This window comes from Oryctolagus cuniculus, chromosome 14, assembly GCF_051225735.1.
Source record: "Oryctolagus cuniculus isolate XC-2025 breed Fujian yellow rabbit chromosome 14, ASM5122573v1, whole genome shotgun sequence".
Classification (NCBI taxonomy): domain Eukaryota; kingdom Metazoa; phylum Chordata; class Mammalia; order Lagomorpha; family Leporidae; genus Oryctolagus; species Oryctolagus cuniculus.
This window is the reverse complement of record NC_142880.1, coordinates 61394320-61410358: the sequence shown is the minus strand read 5'-3', so window position 1 is coordinate 61410358 and position 16039 is coordinate 61394320. Positions and strand designations below refer to the sequence as shown.

The 16039-nt window shown below is 38.7% G+C and overlaps 1 protein-coding gene across 9 annotated transcripts in view; it reads right to left on the bottom strand.

The window, feature by feature from the left end:
• SPEF2 (sperm flagellar and cilia associated 2) overlaps positions 1–16039 on the bottom strand; it is a 211154-nt gene that overhangs the window by 165451 nt on the left and 29664 nt on the right. For 7 of the 9 annotated variants that reach the window (XM_089312714.1, XM_089312715.1, XM_017344676.4 and 4 more), the window contains 3 exons: positions 9381–9633; positions 4532–4672; positions 2357–2421 (listed from right to left, as the gene is read on the bottom strand). The exons of 1 other annotated variant lie outside the window; for it this stretch is intronic. In XM_089312714.1, the coding sequence (XP_089168840.1) occupies positions 2357–2421; positions 4532–4672; positions 9381–9446 (272 nt within the window). In that variant the 5' untranslated portion in view covers positions 9447–9633. The remainder of the gene's footprint in view (positions 1–2356; positions 2422–4531; positions 4673–9380; positions 9634–16039) is intronic. One more of the 9 variants, XM_051853820.3, reaches the window with a different exon arrangement.

The following is a 16039-nucleotide window of genomic DNA, read 5'->3' as shown; positions in this document are numbered from 1 at the left end:
TTCCAGAGAAATCTCATAAAAAAGTAGCCATTGGAACTCTTGCATTGCTAGCACTGAGACATCATGTGCTTCTTCCACAAAAGAAAACAGATGGACTTCAAGGCGACAGCCTGGCCCCAGGAATTGTTCAGGAGCAGGTTGTGAATGAAGCGGCAGCAGAAAACCCTCTTTCTGGCACCCAGCTAGTGTGAAGTTTCTGAATGAGCCCAGAACATTCCTGTTTCTGAGTTAAGAATGAGAATCCAGGGTGAACTAAGGAAGTCACGATCAATACAGGGGCTTACGAAAGCCCACGTGATACTATAGCCTTTGTGTTCGTTAAACATTAGCTCTAGATCAGTGTTTCTTAACAGCTGTCTTCTTCTGACATCAGAGAAAGTGATCTTCCTTCAGCATAGTAGGAGGTATTGACTCTCAGACGAGGCTGCTCCCTGCCAGGAACTGGCCAGGAGCTCCAGCTGCCCAGCTCCTGCCCTGCTGCACTGAACAGTGAAATGTCACATCTCAGGGTCTCCCAGGTGCAAATCTCTGGTACAACCAAGTAGAGGCGTCTGGGAAGAAGGCTCCTGTGATAGACAGATTCCTCTCTCCTTTTCCTCAAACCAAAGCCAGATCTTATTCAGGAAAACAATGTAACTAGCTCAAGACTACATTTCCCAGCCTCTCTTTCTCTTGGGCGTGGCCCTTTGATTAAATTCTGGCCAATAAGATATGAGCAGGAATGTCACTAGGGACTACTGGGAAGGCTTTGTTTCGGATAGGATGTGTGATGTTTGCTGGGTCTCACGCCCAGCATCCCAGCAGTCATCCTGAACCGTGAGTGTGACTTTGATGATGAAAACCACACAACAGGCCAGTGGAGCACAAATGGAGCAAGGAGAAGCCTCAGATCTTGACAAGCTGCAGCACACCCTGCATGCCGCTTAGTTCCCAAGTTCTAGGCCATGAGAGAAAAGTAACCTTTTATTAGTTCAACCCACTCTTGTTCCGGAGTTTCTAAAGCTAACTGATAGACTCCAGGGTCAGAGGAGACAGGAAGCAGGCACCATGTTTGCAGCTGTAACAGAGTGTTCTGGACAATATTTAGTAACTGACAGGGCAAGGACACTACTTAAACCAAATGAATGCTGATGCAGGGCTTGGCAGATACCTACTGTGTCTGATGTTACCTCTGGTTGCTAAATTCTGTGGACACTGAGGAGTCCCAGGATATTATCTACAGAGAATATGATTCACCAACAAGTAAAAAAAGTATTTTGGCATTTTATGATGGTCTTTCTGGTGGAATCAGCTATTTATCACCACCATGCATGTGGCTCATGAGTGGAAAAGCTGGAAGAAATGAAGCAGCTTCATGGACCAAGCTCAGGGTACATATAGTAAGGTTCCAGTACTGGTTGTACGGTTGTATGGATGAGTAGTCTTGGATTATATTCATTTTAGGAGTCAGGGACAATGTTAGTAAGCGAGAGCAAAGATCAGAACAGGGCACCAGGAGTTTCTGCAGAGGGCAGGAGGAAAGATAATGCATGTAGCATCCATTGTGCTTGAAATCCTTTCAACATCTTACTACCTCAGCTTTCCTTTCTTCTAGTTTTTTCTTATTCCTCATTTCTCTCTCTCTCTTTCTCTTTCTCACTCTCCCTCCTCCTTCCTTCCTTCCTTCCTTTCTTCCTTCCTTCCTTCCTTCCTTCAGAAATACTAGTATGTGACAGGAGCATGTAGTTTGTTTTTATTTTCTTATTTGACAGATTTATTTCATATTCTATAAGATACAAATGAGTAGAATTTGGACAATTTCCATTTTAAGATGCAAAAAGATACAAGTCACTCTTACATATAGTCTCTAATGGATTATTTTCTGTGAACAAATGACCTCCAATGGAAAATAAGAGGTAAGGGATCTTTATCTTTCAGCAAAAGAAGCCCATTCACCAGGCACTTTTTTTTCAGTAAATGTAACAAACTATCTCAGTGACATTCAGCCAACACATTCATTCAACAATGGTTTAGTACTGATCTCCACGCTAAACACTGAGGATACAACATAACAGAAACCACAAAGCTTTACTGTGTCAAAACTAAATTAGTGGTAAATGGAAACAATTTTTTAGCTAATCTTTAAAAATGTGTGTAAGCAGCAAAATAAATCAACTTTGCATTTTATATTAGCCACTTTCCACTTTGATGTTTATAAAAGTGATTAACAATCAGCCTGAATTTTAGCCCATTTGCTTTCCCTAAGATACTCTCTTAAAGAAATTCTCTAAAGTGAAAAGATTCTTGGAATAGCTATTCCAGAGAAGATACTTCTAATATTCAAAATGTATGACGATTAAAGTAGTTCACATCCCACCTTTCTTTTGCCTGAAGATCCTTTTTTATTAAAGCTTCAAACTTCTTAATCTCATTGGCCACATCCTTTAAGGAAAAAGGCAAAAATTAAAAGAAAGAATAAGAAAGCAAAGAGAAGGGAGGGTGAGAGTCCAGGCTGGAGGGAGGGTAGCATGGGAAGTGTCATCATATTCCTAAATCTGTACATATGAAACACATGAAATTTGTTCAACTTATATAAATTAAAAAATTATAAAAAAGTCCTCATTAGTCCTCTGTCTTCACAAATTACTGGAAATCTTCCTTTACCATCTTAATTCAAATTCATAAGGTGACATTTACTACTAACTCAAGATAATGAGGAGCCAAAAAAGGAAAAGCTTCATTATAGAACATTTTTATAATTCTAATTTGTTTCTTTGATACCTGAATTGCTCAGATCATGATTCTAATTGACATTGTATCTGGGGGCATTTAATAAGACTGAAGATTATCAAAGAGTTGGAGCATGCATTTATGAGATATATTTATTTAAAAACTGCTCTCCCAAGTGTATCCTTATTTCTACTATTAATTTGTTCTCTGAATGTTAACTTTAGTCCATTCTTTTGCATTACTAGCCTTATTAGTAATTCTCAATCAGGTGGGCTTTTGGTGAAGTGGTTAAGACCATGTTTGGGATTCCTCCATCCCATATCGGAGCACCTGGGTTAAAGTCACGGCTCTGCTCCTTATTCCAGTTTAATAATAATGTTCATTCTGGGAGACAGGTAACAGTTCCATTAGCTGGGTCCCTGCTATCCATGTGGGAGACCTAGAATGAGTTCCAGGATCCTAGCCTCAGCCTGGCCTACTGCACTTGTGGGCATTTGGGGAATGAACCAGAGGATGGAACATTTCCTTCCTTCCTTCCTTCCTTCCTTCCTTCCTTCCTTCCTTCCTCCCTCCCTCCCTCCCTCCCGCCTTCCCCCTTCCCTTCCTTTTTAAAAAAAATTTTTTTTTATTATTTTTTTTTGACAGGCAGAGTGGACAGTGAGACTGCACTCCCTGGCCACAGCAGAGAGCTGGCCTGGAAGAGGGGCAACCGGGACAGAGTCCGGCACCCCAACCGGGACTAGAACCCGGTATGCCAGCGCCGCAAGGCAGAGGATTAGCCTAGTGAGCCACGGCACCAGCCTCCCTTCCCTTCCCTTCTTTCTTTCATTCCCTCCTTCCCCCACCCTTTCCCTTTCAAATAAATTCTAAAAATTTTTTAAAATACACTTCTATCAACTCTAGATATACGGTAGTTGCAAACTAAAGTGGGGTCAACAAAAAGCCTCAGTAGCTGGGTTGTTTTTTAGAATCTAAGGACAGGATATTAATGTGGATTGATGTCAAATGCAATGAATCTAGGAATCAGAAAGATCTATCAATCTTTACTGGCACTGTGAACTTGAGTAAAACATGTCAGTCTCCTGGGTCTCAGTTTCCTTGTTTATAAAATAGGGAAAGTGATGCCCTGCTTAGAGAGTTATTTCCAAATTAAAGAGAATGTAAAGTGCCCAACCCATAGCCTGATATATAGTTGATGGTCAATAAATGGTAGCACAAGAGAATATCATCGATCCCTGTACACTAAACAATGTAGATTATAGAAGTTTATATCAAAATGTAGTATCAGACCCCTAGGAAACATAATCAGATTTTATTTATTAGAATGATTGACAGTTGATGTAGTGTAGTAAAATAAAACTAGCATAGATATGTTAAGTATACTGACAGTAACAAGTCACAAGATTGCAGGATTCATAGTAAAATAGCATCACATAGTAATGAGAAATTGAGCCAAAACTTAGTAGAAACAGCATATAAATGGTATGTGTAGCTTGACTGGCCCCTGCTGTACCCATGGCATTTTGTGACATTACAACAGTACCCATTCTGATGAGTTTATTAACAACCACAGAATCCTTCTCACCACTTGAGTATAGCCTGATACCGTTACTTAATAGGAACTTTCTACTCTGTTTCCAAGCAAATAAGATTATAAAACAGGTTGGATATGCCTAGAGTGGAATTTTGAATGAAAAGGTATAAGGCCAGGGATAATTCAAAAAGAAAGTGAGAAGTTTTGGAAGGTCTGTCCACACTCGTGTGCTTTAGAGAAAGATCATTCTTTAGTTAAAATACCTTTAACGCAATGTGAATCACTTACCTCTGCACCTTTTTTCTTTTTCATCATTTTCTGGGCCTCTAGTGCTTTCAAAGTGTGATTTGATGCTGGTTTAGGAATCTGTATGATAGCTGCTTGGATTTGGGCCATTATTTCATTTTGTCGTCTTCTGCTTAAGCGTTGCTGAGTATTACATATACACTAGTTTAGTTCTTTGGTTTGTCAGAATAATAAGCAATGTCATATACCCACAGATACACTTAATTCACTCCATGCACTGACATTTTCAGAACTCAGTAATTTACCAATAGACAAGGTGTCACCATTGTGTCATGCTGGGGAGCGGGGAGCAATATGACTTACTTTGAAATGGTATGATTTTAGGACAGTGTATTTTCATTCCATGTAACAATTCTACAGGATAAAGAAGGTGTTCCAAATACAAAGAAGAGTATAATTCTCTACTTTTTCCACCTTCATGAGTTGTCCAATTGTGGAGACAGAAATTCTGTCTGAAAATGGTCTGCAGAAAAAATTCAATCTAGGAGATAGTCACTAGGAATGTTCCTGGGAATCCCAAGAGAAGTGGCATGCTTCTCCCAAAATAATCACATGGTTAGACAATGGGTTGACAAGCTACCTCAAAGACTGTGTTGACACTAAATTATATGATATCATTATCAGATTATGGCATTATTATTGGAAGAAAGACAAAACTGAAAGAAAAAAATGCCTGTAAACTATTACTGTAAACCAAATAATTTAAAGGGTAGTATATGAAACTAATCATGACTTACAACTAACGCATTATATTAGAACTGATGAAGTCATAAATTCCTACATTCAAGGATAAGAAACTTTAATTTACCATTAGAAAGCTAGAAATTGAAGATAAAATTTTTTCTTTATTACATATTTAAACTTGCACATTTTTATTTAATTAGAATATGATTATCTTTAAAGAAAACTGGGAAGACAGAGGCTCTCCCTTTTGCCCTATTTGCTTCCTGTGCTCATTTTAAACATAATTTCAGAATGTAGACCTGTGATATATTTCCTTTCCCCTACTTTCTTTGGAGCCTTTCTGCGCTACACTTGGCATTTCACATTTGGACAGGATGAGTCCCAGCACTTGGTCTAGATTTAGACACTGCTTCCAGAGTGCTTTGTCTATTTCCCGTGCAACACCAGAGTGGGGGTACAATACTGTATCCACTCTTGCAAGTAACAAGATAATAAATAAGATCTTCTGTCTCTCATCTTTCCCTCCTTCCCTACCAACAGCTGCCTGTATTCAGTATTAGTTAATTTCTTATAACTCTAAATATATTACTTTAATAAATGATTTTTCATCACAATGGGAAGAACTTTAGTTCTTTTGCCTATGGTTTACACATTCCATATGCCTAGTCATCTGAAATTCCCTTAAAACCTTTAATGAGTCCATATGCCATTATTCTCTCGTGTACTTAAAAGCATAAGAGATCATTAAAGGTTTTCAAAGAAATTTGAGAAGCAGCAGAGGGTTAGGTAAACCAAGAAGCAAAGGCCAGAAAGAAGTTGAGAGATTTGTGAGGTGGCTGGAGAGAGAAGCAAGTAGATTACCCCACATAGCAGAAATGAGGCCCGGGTAGGCAGAAAGACCAAGGGCTTGCCAAGGTGAACAAAGAGGGGGAGGAAAAAAAGTCCATCTTGTCTCCTTCAGTGGTGACAATGGTCAGAATCTTTGACCTGTGGGGTAGCAAGGAGCAAACCCACATCACTAGAGCAGTTCCATCATTAATTTCCACCAGTGAAAGAGACTAACTTACGGTGACACCCCAGAGGAAAAGAGAAGTTTTGTTCTTAATCACAATTAGAATTGACCCTCAGCAAGCGTGGGGATGAAGAGACAGTGTGAGCAAAGGGCAGGGCCAGGCGTGCACCAGGAAAACGTAACTGTGCTACGTTCTTACTTATGCAATGTGTACAACAAGCATGAATCACAGACAGTATCATATGCACTAATGAATTTCAGGAATATTATTCTATAAAACCTTTTCGATATTAAAACATCTTTGCTCTTCGCTGAGTTTTTGCATTCTTTCAAGTTTCTCAGAATGCACACGGTCAACATCTTCTCTCATGCGTCTATATTTTTCTTGGAACCTGTATGTAACCCGCATCAGATTGAAATCAGTTTGACGTGGTATCAGGATTTTAAGTCTCTGAATGAAGAAAGCATTTCAGAAGATTTTGTTATTAAAGAATATATAGTCACTATAAGCACACAAAAATTTATCTTCAAAATAAAATTTTTATGAATTACTATTGTTGAGAGTTAAAATGAATTCAAGCCCCATATCAACTGCTTATATCTTTAATCAATGTGAGGAATTTTTAAAAATTATTATTTGAATTCCTCCTTATAAAATAGCCTTATATATACTTTAGTAGTTCTTATTTTCTCCAGAGTTTAATTTTCAATGAATGATACTGTATCCTTAGAAACACATTTTCATAAAAATAATTTCATAAAACTAATTCAAGCATATAAAAGTTACTATAAAGAAGCTAAAGCTTCCCAGTTCTTAAGCCACTCACTAATGAAAAGTGAAAACTTCCTAGGCTTGACTGTCACCTCTACCACCTACTTAGCTCGGTGAACTTGAAGCAGTTAACAAATCCCTTTGCCTCATCACTTGTAAAATTGAAATAATGAAAGGATTTATTTCATTGGGCTGTTTTGACAATCAAGTGAGATAACATACATAAAGCACACGGAGCAGGGCTTGGCACATCACTTGGTTCATTCAATACATTTTAACCATTATTAACACACTATGTGGAGATGCCTGTACCTCACCCCATCTGGTATCAAAGAAAAAGACATCTCTATTGCTTTCCTAAGATACTTCCTCTTCCATATAAACCCTTGTTTGCATCGCCCTCTTTTTGTCCCAAAAGAATCTCTTTCATTTAGTCCTGAATACATTTCTATTTACTGTCACTGATTCTTTTTCTCAAATGGCAAGTTGTCCCACGCCCTGTGCCCATAAAACAAATAACCTCGCACCTCCCTTGAGCTTCTCTTGCTTCAGCTACTTATTTCTACTTTTAATTTACTTCTACATTTCTTGAAAGCATAACCCCCTTCTTTCTCATCTCAGTGTCCTCCGTGGTCACTGCAGTCTATGAGATAACTGAAACATTTTTCTCTCTGTAAAACAAAAACTCTACGAGGCCTGGAGCCTTCTCTGTGTTGTTCATCATGCAAGTGACTCACAAAAGGTATATGCCCAATAAATGCTTGTTCAGGGGATGTCTGATTGAGTCTGGAAGGTCACCACTAACCAACATTAAACCCAACAAGTTCTTGTTCTCATCTATGCAGCTCTTCTACAGCATTTGTCTTGGCTGCTTTATAGTTCATTGTATATGATCTTCCTGAAGCTACACAGAAGCCCAGCTCTGAGGCAGCTGGAGATAATCATCCTTGCTTTCACAGTAAGAAGAGCTGGAGCTGCAAATTTTTCAGTTACTGGCTCAGAGTGAACCAGCTTGCATGTGAATCAGGGAGGAGGCCATACTAACTTATGCGACTTCAAGCCTAATCTTTTATAGCTCTCTATGGATGCTGAATCTAATCTGCTATCGGCTCATGAGGTCATTCAAAACAACAGAACAACATAATTTACACTGATTTATATTTTGGCTGAGGGGAAACATGTAAAATGTCCTGAAAACTCACTGCTGCCTTTTTGGAAAGCATATTGCAATGAAGGTTCTTGTATAGAAGTGACAGGGGATTTCAAAATAAAAAAAAATAAGTATGTTCTATGAAAAAAAAAGGAGAAATCTGAACATGGAGCTGGCCTTGATCTCTACTGTGTCACTGTTAATCCATAAATCAAATTATTTAATTGTCTCCATTCAACTTTGCATCAGTGCAGCACTCACCTTTATCCCAGAGCCACAGAAAATATATCACACTTCTCTTATCATAAGTAAACAGCATAGGAATTAGAATTGCCAACTAAAAAGCTATATCCATTAATCAAACCACACTTGTGAGTATTTGCAATGCTTATAGCATTATAATATTCATATTCCTTGAATATGAGGTACTAAAATCTCTGTAAGGTCATATGACAAATAAATACTGAACAGTTAGCCAACAACAATGTCAGTGTCAAAAAGTTAACACTCAGAGAGTGAGAAATATCTGTACCCTCAGAGTTCCAAAGGAAAACTTGTTTGTACTGGGAAGGCTGCACAAGAGTAGGTAGAGAAATGAAGTTGGGGAAAGAAGTGAGAAGGATTAGTTTTGGTAGGAGGGAGGAGGCAGCAAGATTATACAAGTCATATTCAAGGACACTGTCAATCAACATAGAAGAAAGAAAGCCTTTATGTTGAGGGCTATAAAGAAATATAGGCAGGATGATACCACTTAGTGAAGGCCTTTTGAATGTCAGCTTAATATATACACATATATATATTATAATTTATACACACACACACTAGGTTTCTGAACCAAAGAAGAACCCAATGAGAGTGGAATTTAGGGAAGAGTCATCTAGCAGTTGATTGTTCTCTTGAAGAATGCCCAAGGATCTAGGGCCACATCAGCAAGCCACGGCAGTACCCAAGGAGATCTGAGCAGAAACCAGGGGGGTGAGCAGGCATAAAAATGACTGAGGCTTGGGAACAGAGTTGAATTGTTGGAAATGTGGATAGTATGGAGGGAAATAGCAAAAATGAATTCAAAATATTAATGTAAAATATAAATCAAATAAGGCCAGTGACATATGTAAGGGGCATATATATCTGATGGGAATGCAACATCACTGTCATTTCTTTGTTACCAAGTTTTATGTTGTGACATGCTTACCACGTTTCTTTATGTACCTACCTCTCGAAAAGCCTCACTTCTCATGTTCTGAAGTCTTAAATTTGTCAGGGGCTGCATGGTTTGCATTTCTAGTCCAGTGAGGCCACTTTTCTTTTTTCTCTGAAGAGCAATGTACAATTGATATAAAAGTTTTGTGGCCGCTCCAGGCTGTTCTGTGATGATGCTTTGGGCCACATTCTGATCAAACTGCACACCCAGAAGGTGCAGTGTTGGCTCCAAGCGAGAAAAATTATTAAGTTTGGCAGTTGAAGTCCTGTACATTGAAATAGTTTTCATAATTAGACATTGGCAATGAATTAAAAAAACAAATATCAGACGTATTGCCATGATATAATATTATGAATGATCCTACATGTATTTAATGTATCATTTCTTCTAAAACCATTCAATAGGATTGTTACTGTCTGTATCTACTTGAACTCCATTTATCTCTTTTGATTGGTTAGACTAAGACTGGTAATTTTATACTCTTTTCTGTTCTAAAGTGACAACAGAATTTCTGTAGGAAGTCATACAAAAATAGATAATCAAATGCCTTTTTCTAAATGGAAAAAACTTATCTATGGTTTTAAAAATATTTTACAAATGATGCAAAAATTACAACTAAAATTTTATTTATTTGTATTTTATTTGAAAGGTAGAGACAGGGAGGGAAGGAGGAAGGGAGAGGGAAGGGAGAGAGAGAGAGAGAAAGAGAGAGAGAGAGAGAGAGAGAGAGAGAGAGAGAGAGAGAGAGAGATCTTCTACCTGCTAGTACACTCCCCAAATGCCAGCAACAGTTGGGAAGCCAGGAAAGGGGATCTCCAAGTTTGCTACATGGGTGGCAGGGACTCAATTACTTGAGTCATCTTCTGTTGCCTCTGGTATGTGCATTAGCAGGAAGCTGGAATTGGAAGTAGAACTGGGACCTGAAACTGGACATTCCTGATATGGGATGCAAGCATCCCAAATAGTGTCTTAATTGCTATGCCAAATGCCTGCTCCCAAATTACAGCTTAAATAGCTATTCTTTTAAATAATATTACTGAAAGAGTCTGAAAACAGTCCTAAACATTTCACTGGCAATTTTAACAATAACCCCATCATTGTCAGTAATAATCAAACAAATAACATTAGCTAGAAATCATATTAAGTATGTAAGCTTCAGTATACAGTTTCTATTATTAGCTTATAATCAATATAGACTTTCTAATTAGAGGTTATATTTATTTTTGAATGATCTAGTACCAAATTAGGCTTGCCTTTTTGAGGAAATCCATTAATTCATGATTTATTAATTTAATCTTTCAATCAACATCTATTTTAAACTATGTACCATGATTTATTTATTTGTTTAATTGATACAAGTTTATACAAACTTAATAATGTGTTATAAAGATTAATAATGTGGCTCCTTCCCTTCAGGAGATCATAGTCACTGAGAAAAACAAATGCAGAAACAAGAAGTAATAAATTGAGGTAAATGGTGTAATAGAGGCTGAAATGATCCATGACTGTTAATGAGACTATCAGTCTAGTCACAGATGGAAAGCAAAAATTACTTAATGCATTTTCAACTCTTCTGTTGCTTTATGATCAGGCTAGATACAAATTGGTCTATTATCTCCTTTTAACTTGTAGCATAGAGTGATATTGTTTAATGAAAAAATACACTGAATATACTCTAATATAAGTCCAAGTTTTATCCAATACCCTCGAAAATGACACCTCAGAACAGAGAACTGTCAGATATTGGAGTATCTATAGAATTCTTAGTATTAGAAGGATATCTTTTCAATTATTTAATTTTGGACTATAAAATTATTTGGGGGAGATAGAATGACCTTCAATAACATCAGTTAAGTTTTTAGAGGCTCAAAGAGATCAACTAACACCTACAATTTTTACATTGTGATTATGCTCTACGGATGCTGTTTCCCAAGAAGCTGCTCTCAAGTAGCGGTTCTAAATCCTCTTATTCCAATGACAGGTATCTTTTTCTTTTTTTATTTTTATTTATTTATTTTTTTTGGACAGGCAGAGTAGACAGTGTGAGAGAGCGAGAGACAGAGAGAAAGGTCTTCCTTTTTCCATTGGTTCACTCCCCAAATGGCTGCTACGGCAGGTGCGCTGTGTTGATCCGAAGCCAGGAGCCAGGTGCCTCCTCCTGGTCTCCCATGTGGGTGCAGGGCCCAAAGACTTGGGCCATCCTCCACTGCACTCCCGGGCCACAGCAGAGAGCTGGACTGGAAGAGGAGCAACCGGGACAGAATTCAGAGCCCCAACTGGGACTAGAACTGGGGTGCCGGCGCCGCAGGTGGAGGATTAGCCTAGTGAGCCATGGCGCCGGCCAGATATCTTTGAAAATATGAAAACTATCAAATCTTTGCCACAGAAAACATGTATGTATACTTTTACACAAAAAGTGTTTAACATGTTTTAATTGTATTAATTTTGAGAGGGAGAAAGAGAGAGAGTGTATGCGAGCTCCCATCTACTGGATTACTTTCCAAATTCCACAATTTCCAGTGCGGGGCAGGGGTGAAGCGGGAAGCTGGGAATTCAATCCACATCCACCACTTGGGTGGCAGGAAGCCAGTTACTTGAGCCATCACCACTGCTTCCCAGGGTCTGCACTGGAGGGAAGAAGATGGAGGCAGAACACTCCAATGTGGGAGAAAGGTGTCTTAACCAGTAGGCTAAACACTGCTCTGTGTTGAACATTTCACAGTGCTTTTGAACCCCTATAATCTAGCCCTAAACTGCTCATGTTCTTAAAATCAGGTAGGATTTGAGAAACACGAGTGATTTCTAAATACGAATGAGGAGCCAGAGTGATGAGAAGACTAATGTCAATAAAAAAATGTGCCACACTGGAAATAGTAAATTGAATTTATTTTCCACTAATGTGGTGAAACTTACTGTCCCGAAATTTTCTATTATTCTTCTAACAGAAATAATTAGTAATATGTTCTAAATACAGCAATGTGTACTTAAAACATCACATTACATTAACCAAACTTCAAATAAATATTTTAAATTAATAAAGGAGAAACAGGCCTTGGAGGAGACAAAAAGGGATCACGCATGCTTCAGGGGAACATTCTCAACAGAGTGAACACTGGTTTAAGTTTTCTTATGTTTCATCTTGAAACTCATTTCTCCACAAATACTCTTAGAGTTTAAGATAACAAACCTTAGCCTAGAATGACTAAGGGAGAAGCCAACCATGCTTCAGAGTTATGACCGAAATGATGGTCAGATGTTGGCACCAGCTTCCATCCCTTGGTCAGGCACCTCCTTCTGACCTTTCATCACTGACGTCCTTATGTTCTTTCCCATCCTAGGAATCACGTGAGCCTTTGGAAAGATATGGGCTGAGGGCCCCCATCAGAACTTTTGTCTGGGCCATAACCTTGGGCTAGAGAGGTTAGGAGGACCACGATTCAGGAGCAGAATCTGAAGGCAAACATGGCTGATTTCCACATTGTCAAAATTTAACCTTGTACCCCCAAACAGGAAAGAATACCTCTCCTCCTCTGGCTTGTGTGATGAGGTCCCCAGAAGTCAGTGAATGCCTATTAAGGTTATAGTTCAGTGACCTACTAGGCCTTAAAAGGGCTTTTATGGACTGGAAAGATAATTCATGTATAACATTAATAACATTAGTTTTTTTTTTCTGGAAGTTTGGATGCACAAATTCCAAATTTCACATCAATCAAAATTTGTGCAATATAATACGTGCATAAAGTGGTGGTAAACCGCTCTTGGGAAAGCACCTGCACAATTAACATTAACAGGATAATCAGCATTGTTTGTGAGCAGAGGGACAAAACCACTGGGACATCTTTTCTCTGAAGAGGGTCTGATGTAAATGAAAACCTCTAAGGGACTAAGGAATGCATTCTGGGAAATCTCCATCCCTACTTGAAGTCCTTATTTGCCAGGGGACTACGGAGCGCCTCTCCTCCTTGCCACCTGGTGAGATAACACATCAGCATGCCAGGCAAACAGAAGCTGTCCTCCAAGGGTTTTTTTTGTTTGTTTACCTTCTCCTTTTTATTAATCTGCTCATTTTTCATCCTTTTGGGAGGACTAAAGGTATTCCAAAACAGGTTAGTTCTTTCAGACTTAGATGAGCTTTTCTTAGGATTAAGTCACTTCCAAGATAAGTAACTTCAAGTTATTAGCAGAACATAGTTTACCATTTACTTTTTTTTTTTTTTTTTTTTTGACAAGCAGAGTGGACAGTGAGAGAGAGAGACAGAGAGAAAGGTCTTCCTTTTGCCGTTGGTTCACCCTCCAATGGCCGCCACGGCCGGAGCGCTGCGGCCGACGCACCGTGCTGATCTGATGGCAGGAGCCATGTACTTATCATGTTCTCCCATGGGGTGCAGGGCCCAAGTACTTGGGCCATCCTCCACTGCACTCCCTGGCCACAGCAGAGAGCTGGCCTGGAAGAGGGGCAACCGGGACAGAATCTGGCACCCTGACTGGGACTAGAACCCGGTGTGCCGGTGCCTCAAAGCGGAGGATTAGCCTAGTGAGCCGCGGCGCCGGCCACCATTTACTTTTGAACTAAAAATGTTAGACATGATCTCCATGTCATGAGGGTACCTGGCATGAAATAGTTGCCTAAAACTTGGGTTTTTGGCAGGAAGGAATATTTTTCTCCAACAAATTCCCACACTACTGTGAAGATCATTCCAATGGATTTACTAATCCTTGTTTAGTTTAAAAGATCATATACTATGGGAAAAAGATGGATGATATTTGGTTGTCAGCACAAGCAGGTCTTTGTTCCATGCTGAGGAATGCAGTATTTCAGTGGGAAATGAAGTTAGTCCTTTGTAGTAGGTGACAAGCAAGCTGCTGCACTTGATGCTATACTGGCACACATCTAGGGCCACAGTGTAAATTCATCCTGTGCTCATCTTTGCAAGGCCTTTCTCTGGCATGAGACTGCTGCATCCAAAAAGATGACCCATTTTCTTTGCAAAAATGTCTCTGTTCACCAACACCTGTACCTCCTCAGCTAGGTCCACTCATTTGGGATCCCTTTTTTCCATTTCACACAAAAAGCCTCTGTGGCTCCCAGACAGGAACCAATTTAGTATACCTGAAATACTGCATGATGCCAGTATACTTGGCATAACCAAGAAGTCAGCCAATTTGGTACATGTGAATTACTGCAGGAGCAATCTTGCCAGTCTGGTCCTTTACCTTTTCAATGGACACACAGGTATGCTTTCTGACATTACTTTTGTTAGGAGGACCATGATTCAGGAGAAGAATCTGAAGACAAACACTACTGATTTACACATTTTGGCTTTTTTGGATTGGGAAGATAATTCATGTATAACATTAACCTTGAAAACCATCAGCCTTGCAATAATAGTAACTGAAAACCAACAGTCTGGTAGTCATTGGAGACAGATCTGAAGGTCCTCAGAAAGTCCTATCTTCAGAGCATTTCCGCTATTTGAAATCTCAATTATGTATTGAATTTATTTAATAATAATGTATCAATATGTTCATTAATTAATAACAAATAGACTCTATCATTGTTATCAAAAATAGCAAAGACTCATTGTGGACAACAAAGGAACTCATTGTACAATCTTCACAATTTTTGTGAGATATAAGGCTTCTAAAATTAAAAGTTTACTGAAAAAATAAACAATGCCCTATAGAACTGTGGGAGAGTATCAGGTATCTCAGCCTACACATAATGAAAATTCTAGAAGAGGAAAGGAGAAAGAAAGTGGCAGAAGAAAAATTTGAAGAAATAATTGCCAAAACCTTGCAAATTGTGTGAAAGACATGAATCTATGTATTGAAAAAAAGCTCAATGAACTCCAAGTTGGTTAGTGTCAGGAGCTTCTTCTGGGTCCCCTACATGGCTGCAAGGGCACAAGGACTTGTGCCATCTTCCACTGGTCTCCCAGGCACATTAGCAGGGAGCTGGATTGGCAGTGGAGGAGCTGGGACTTGAACCAGTGCCTATATGGGATGCTGGTGTTGCAGATGCCAGCTTAACCTGCTAAGCCACAGGCCAGCTCCCTCAAATATATTCTTATATAGACATAGTACAGCCAACTTATTGAAAAGCAAAGACAGAGAGAAAAATTAAAATCAGCAACTGGAAAACAAGTCATGAAATACAAAGGAATCTCAATAAAATATATAGCTCATTTCTCATCAGAAACCAGAGAAACTAGAAGGCAATGGGATACCATAATCAAAATGCTAAAAGAGAAACACTATTAACAAAGAATTCCATATCCAGCAAGACTACATCTAATTTGAAAGCTAAACAAACACTATTTGTTGTCAGCATGCTTGCCCTTATAAATAATACTAAACAGAGTTCTTAGGACCTAAATGAAGGACACCAGAAAGTAATTCAAGTCAGATGAAGAAATAAAGCACATCAGTAGAGGTAATTATACAGAGAAATACATAGAGTTTAAATGCATTTTTGTTCACAGCTGTTTTCTTCTATATGATTTAAAAGACAATTGCATAAATAATAATTATAAAGCAGATTTGGTGAGCTTGAGATATAATCTGCATGAGAATTGTAACACAAAGGAAGGGAGACAGAATTGAGATATATTGAAGCAAAACTTTCAGAAATGATTGAGATTAAACTCATATTAATCTCCATTAGCTTGATT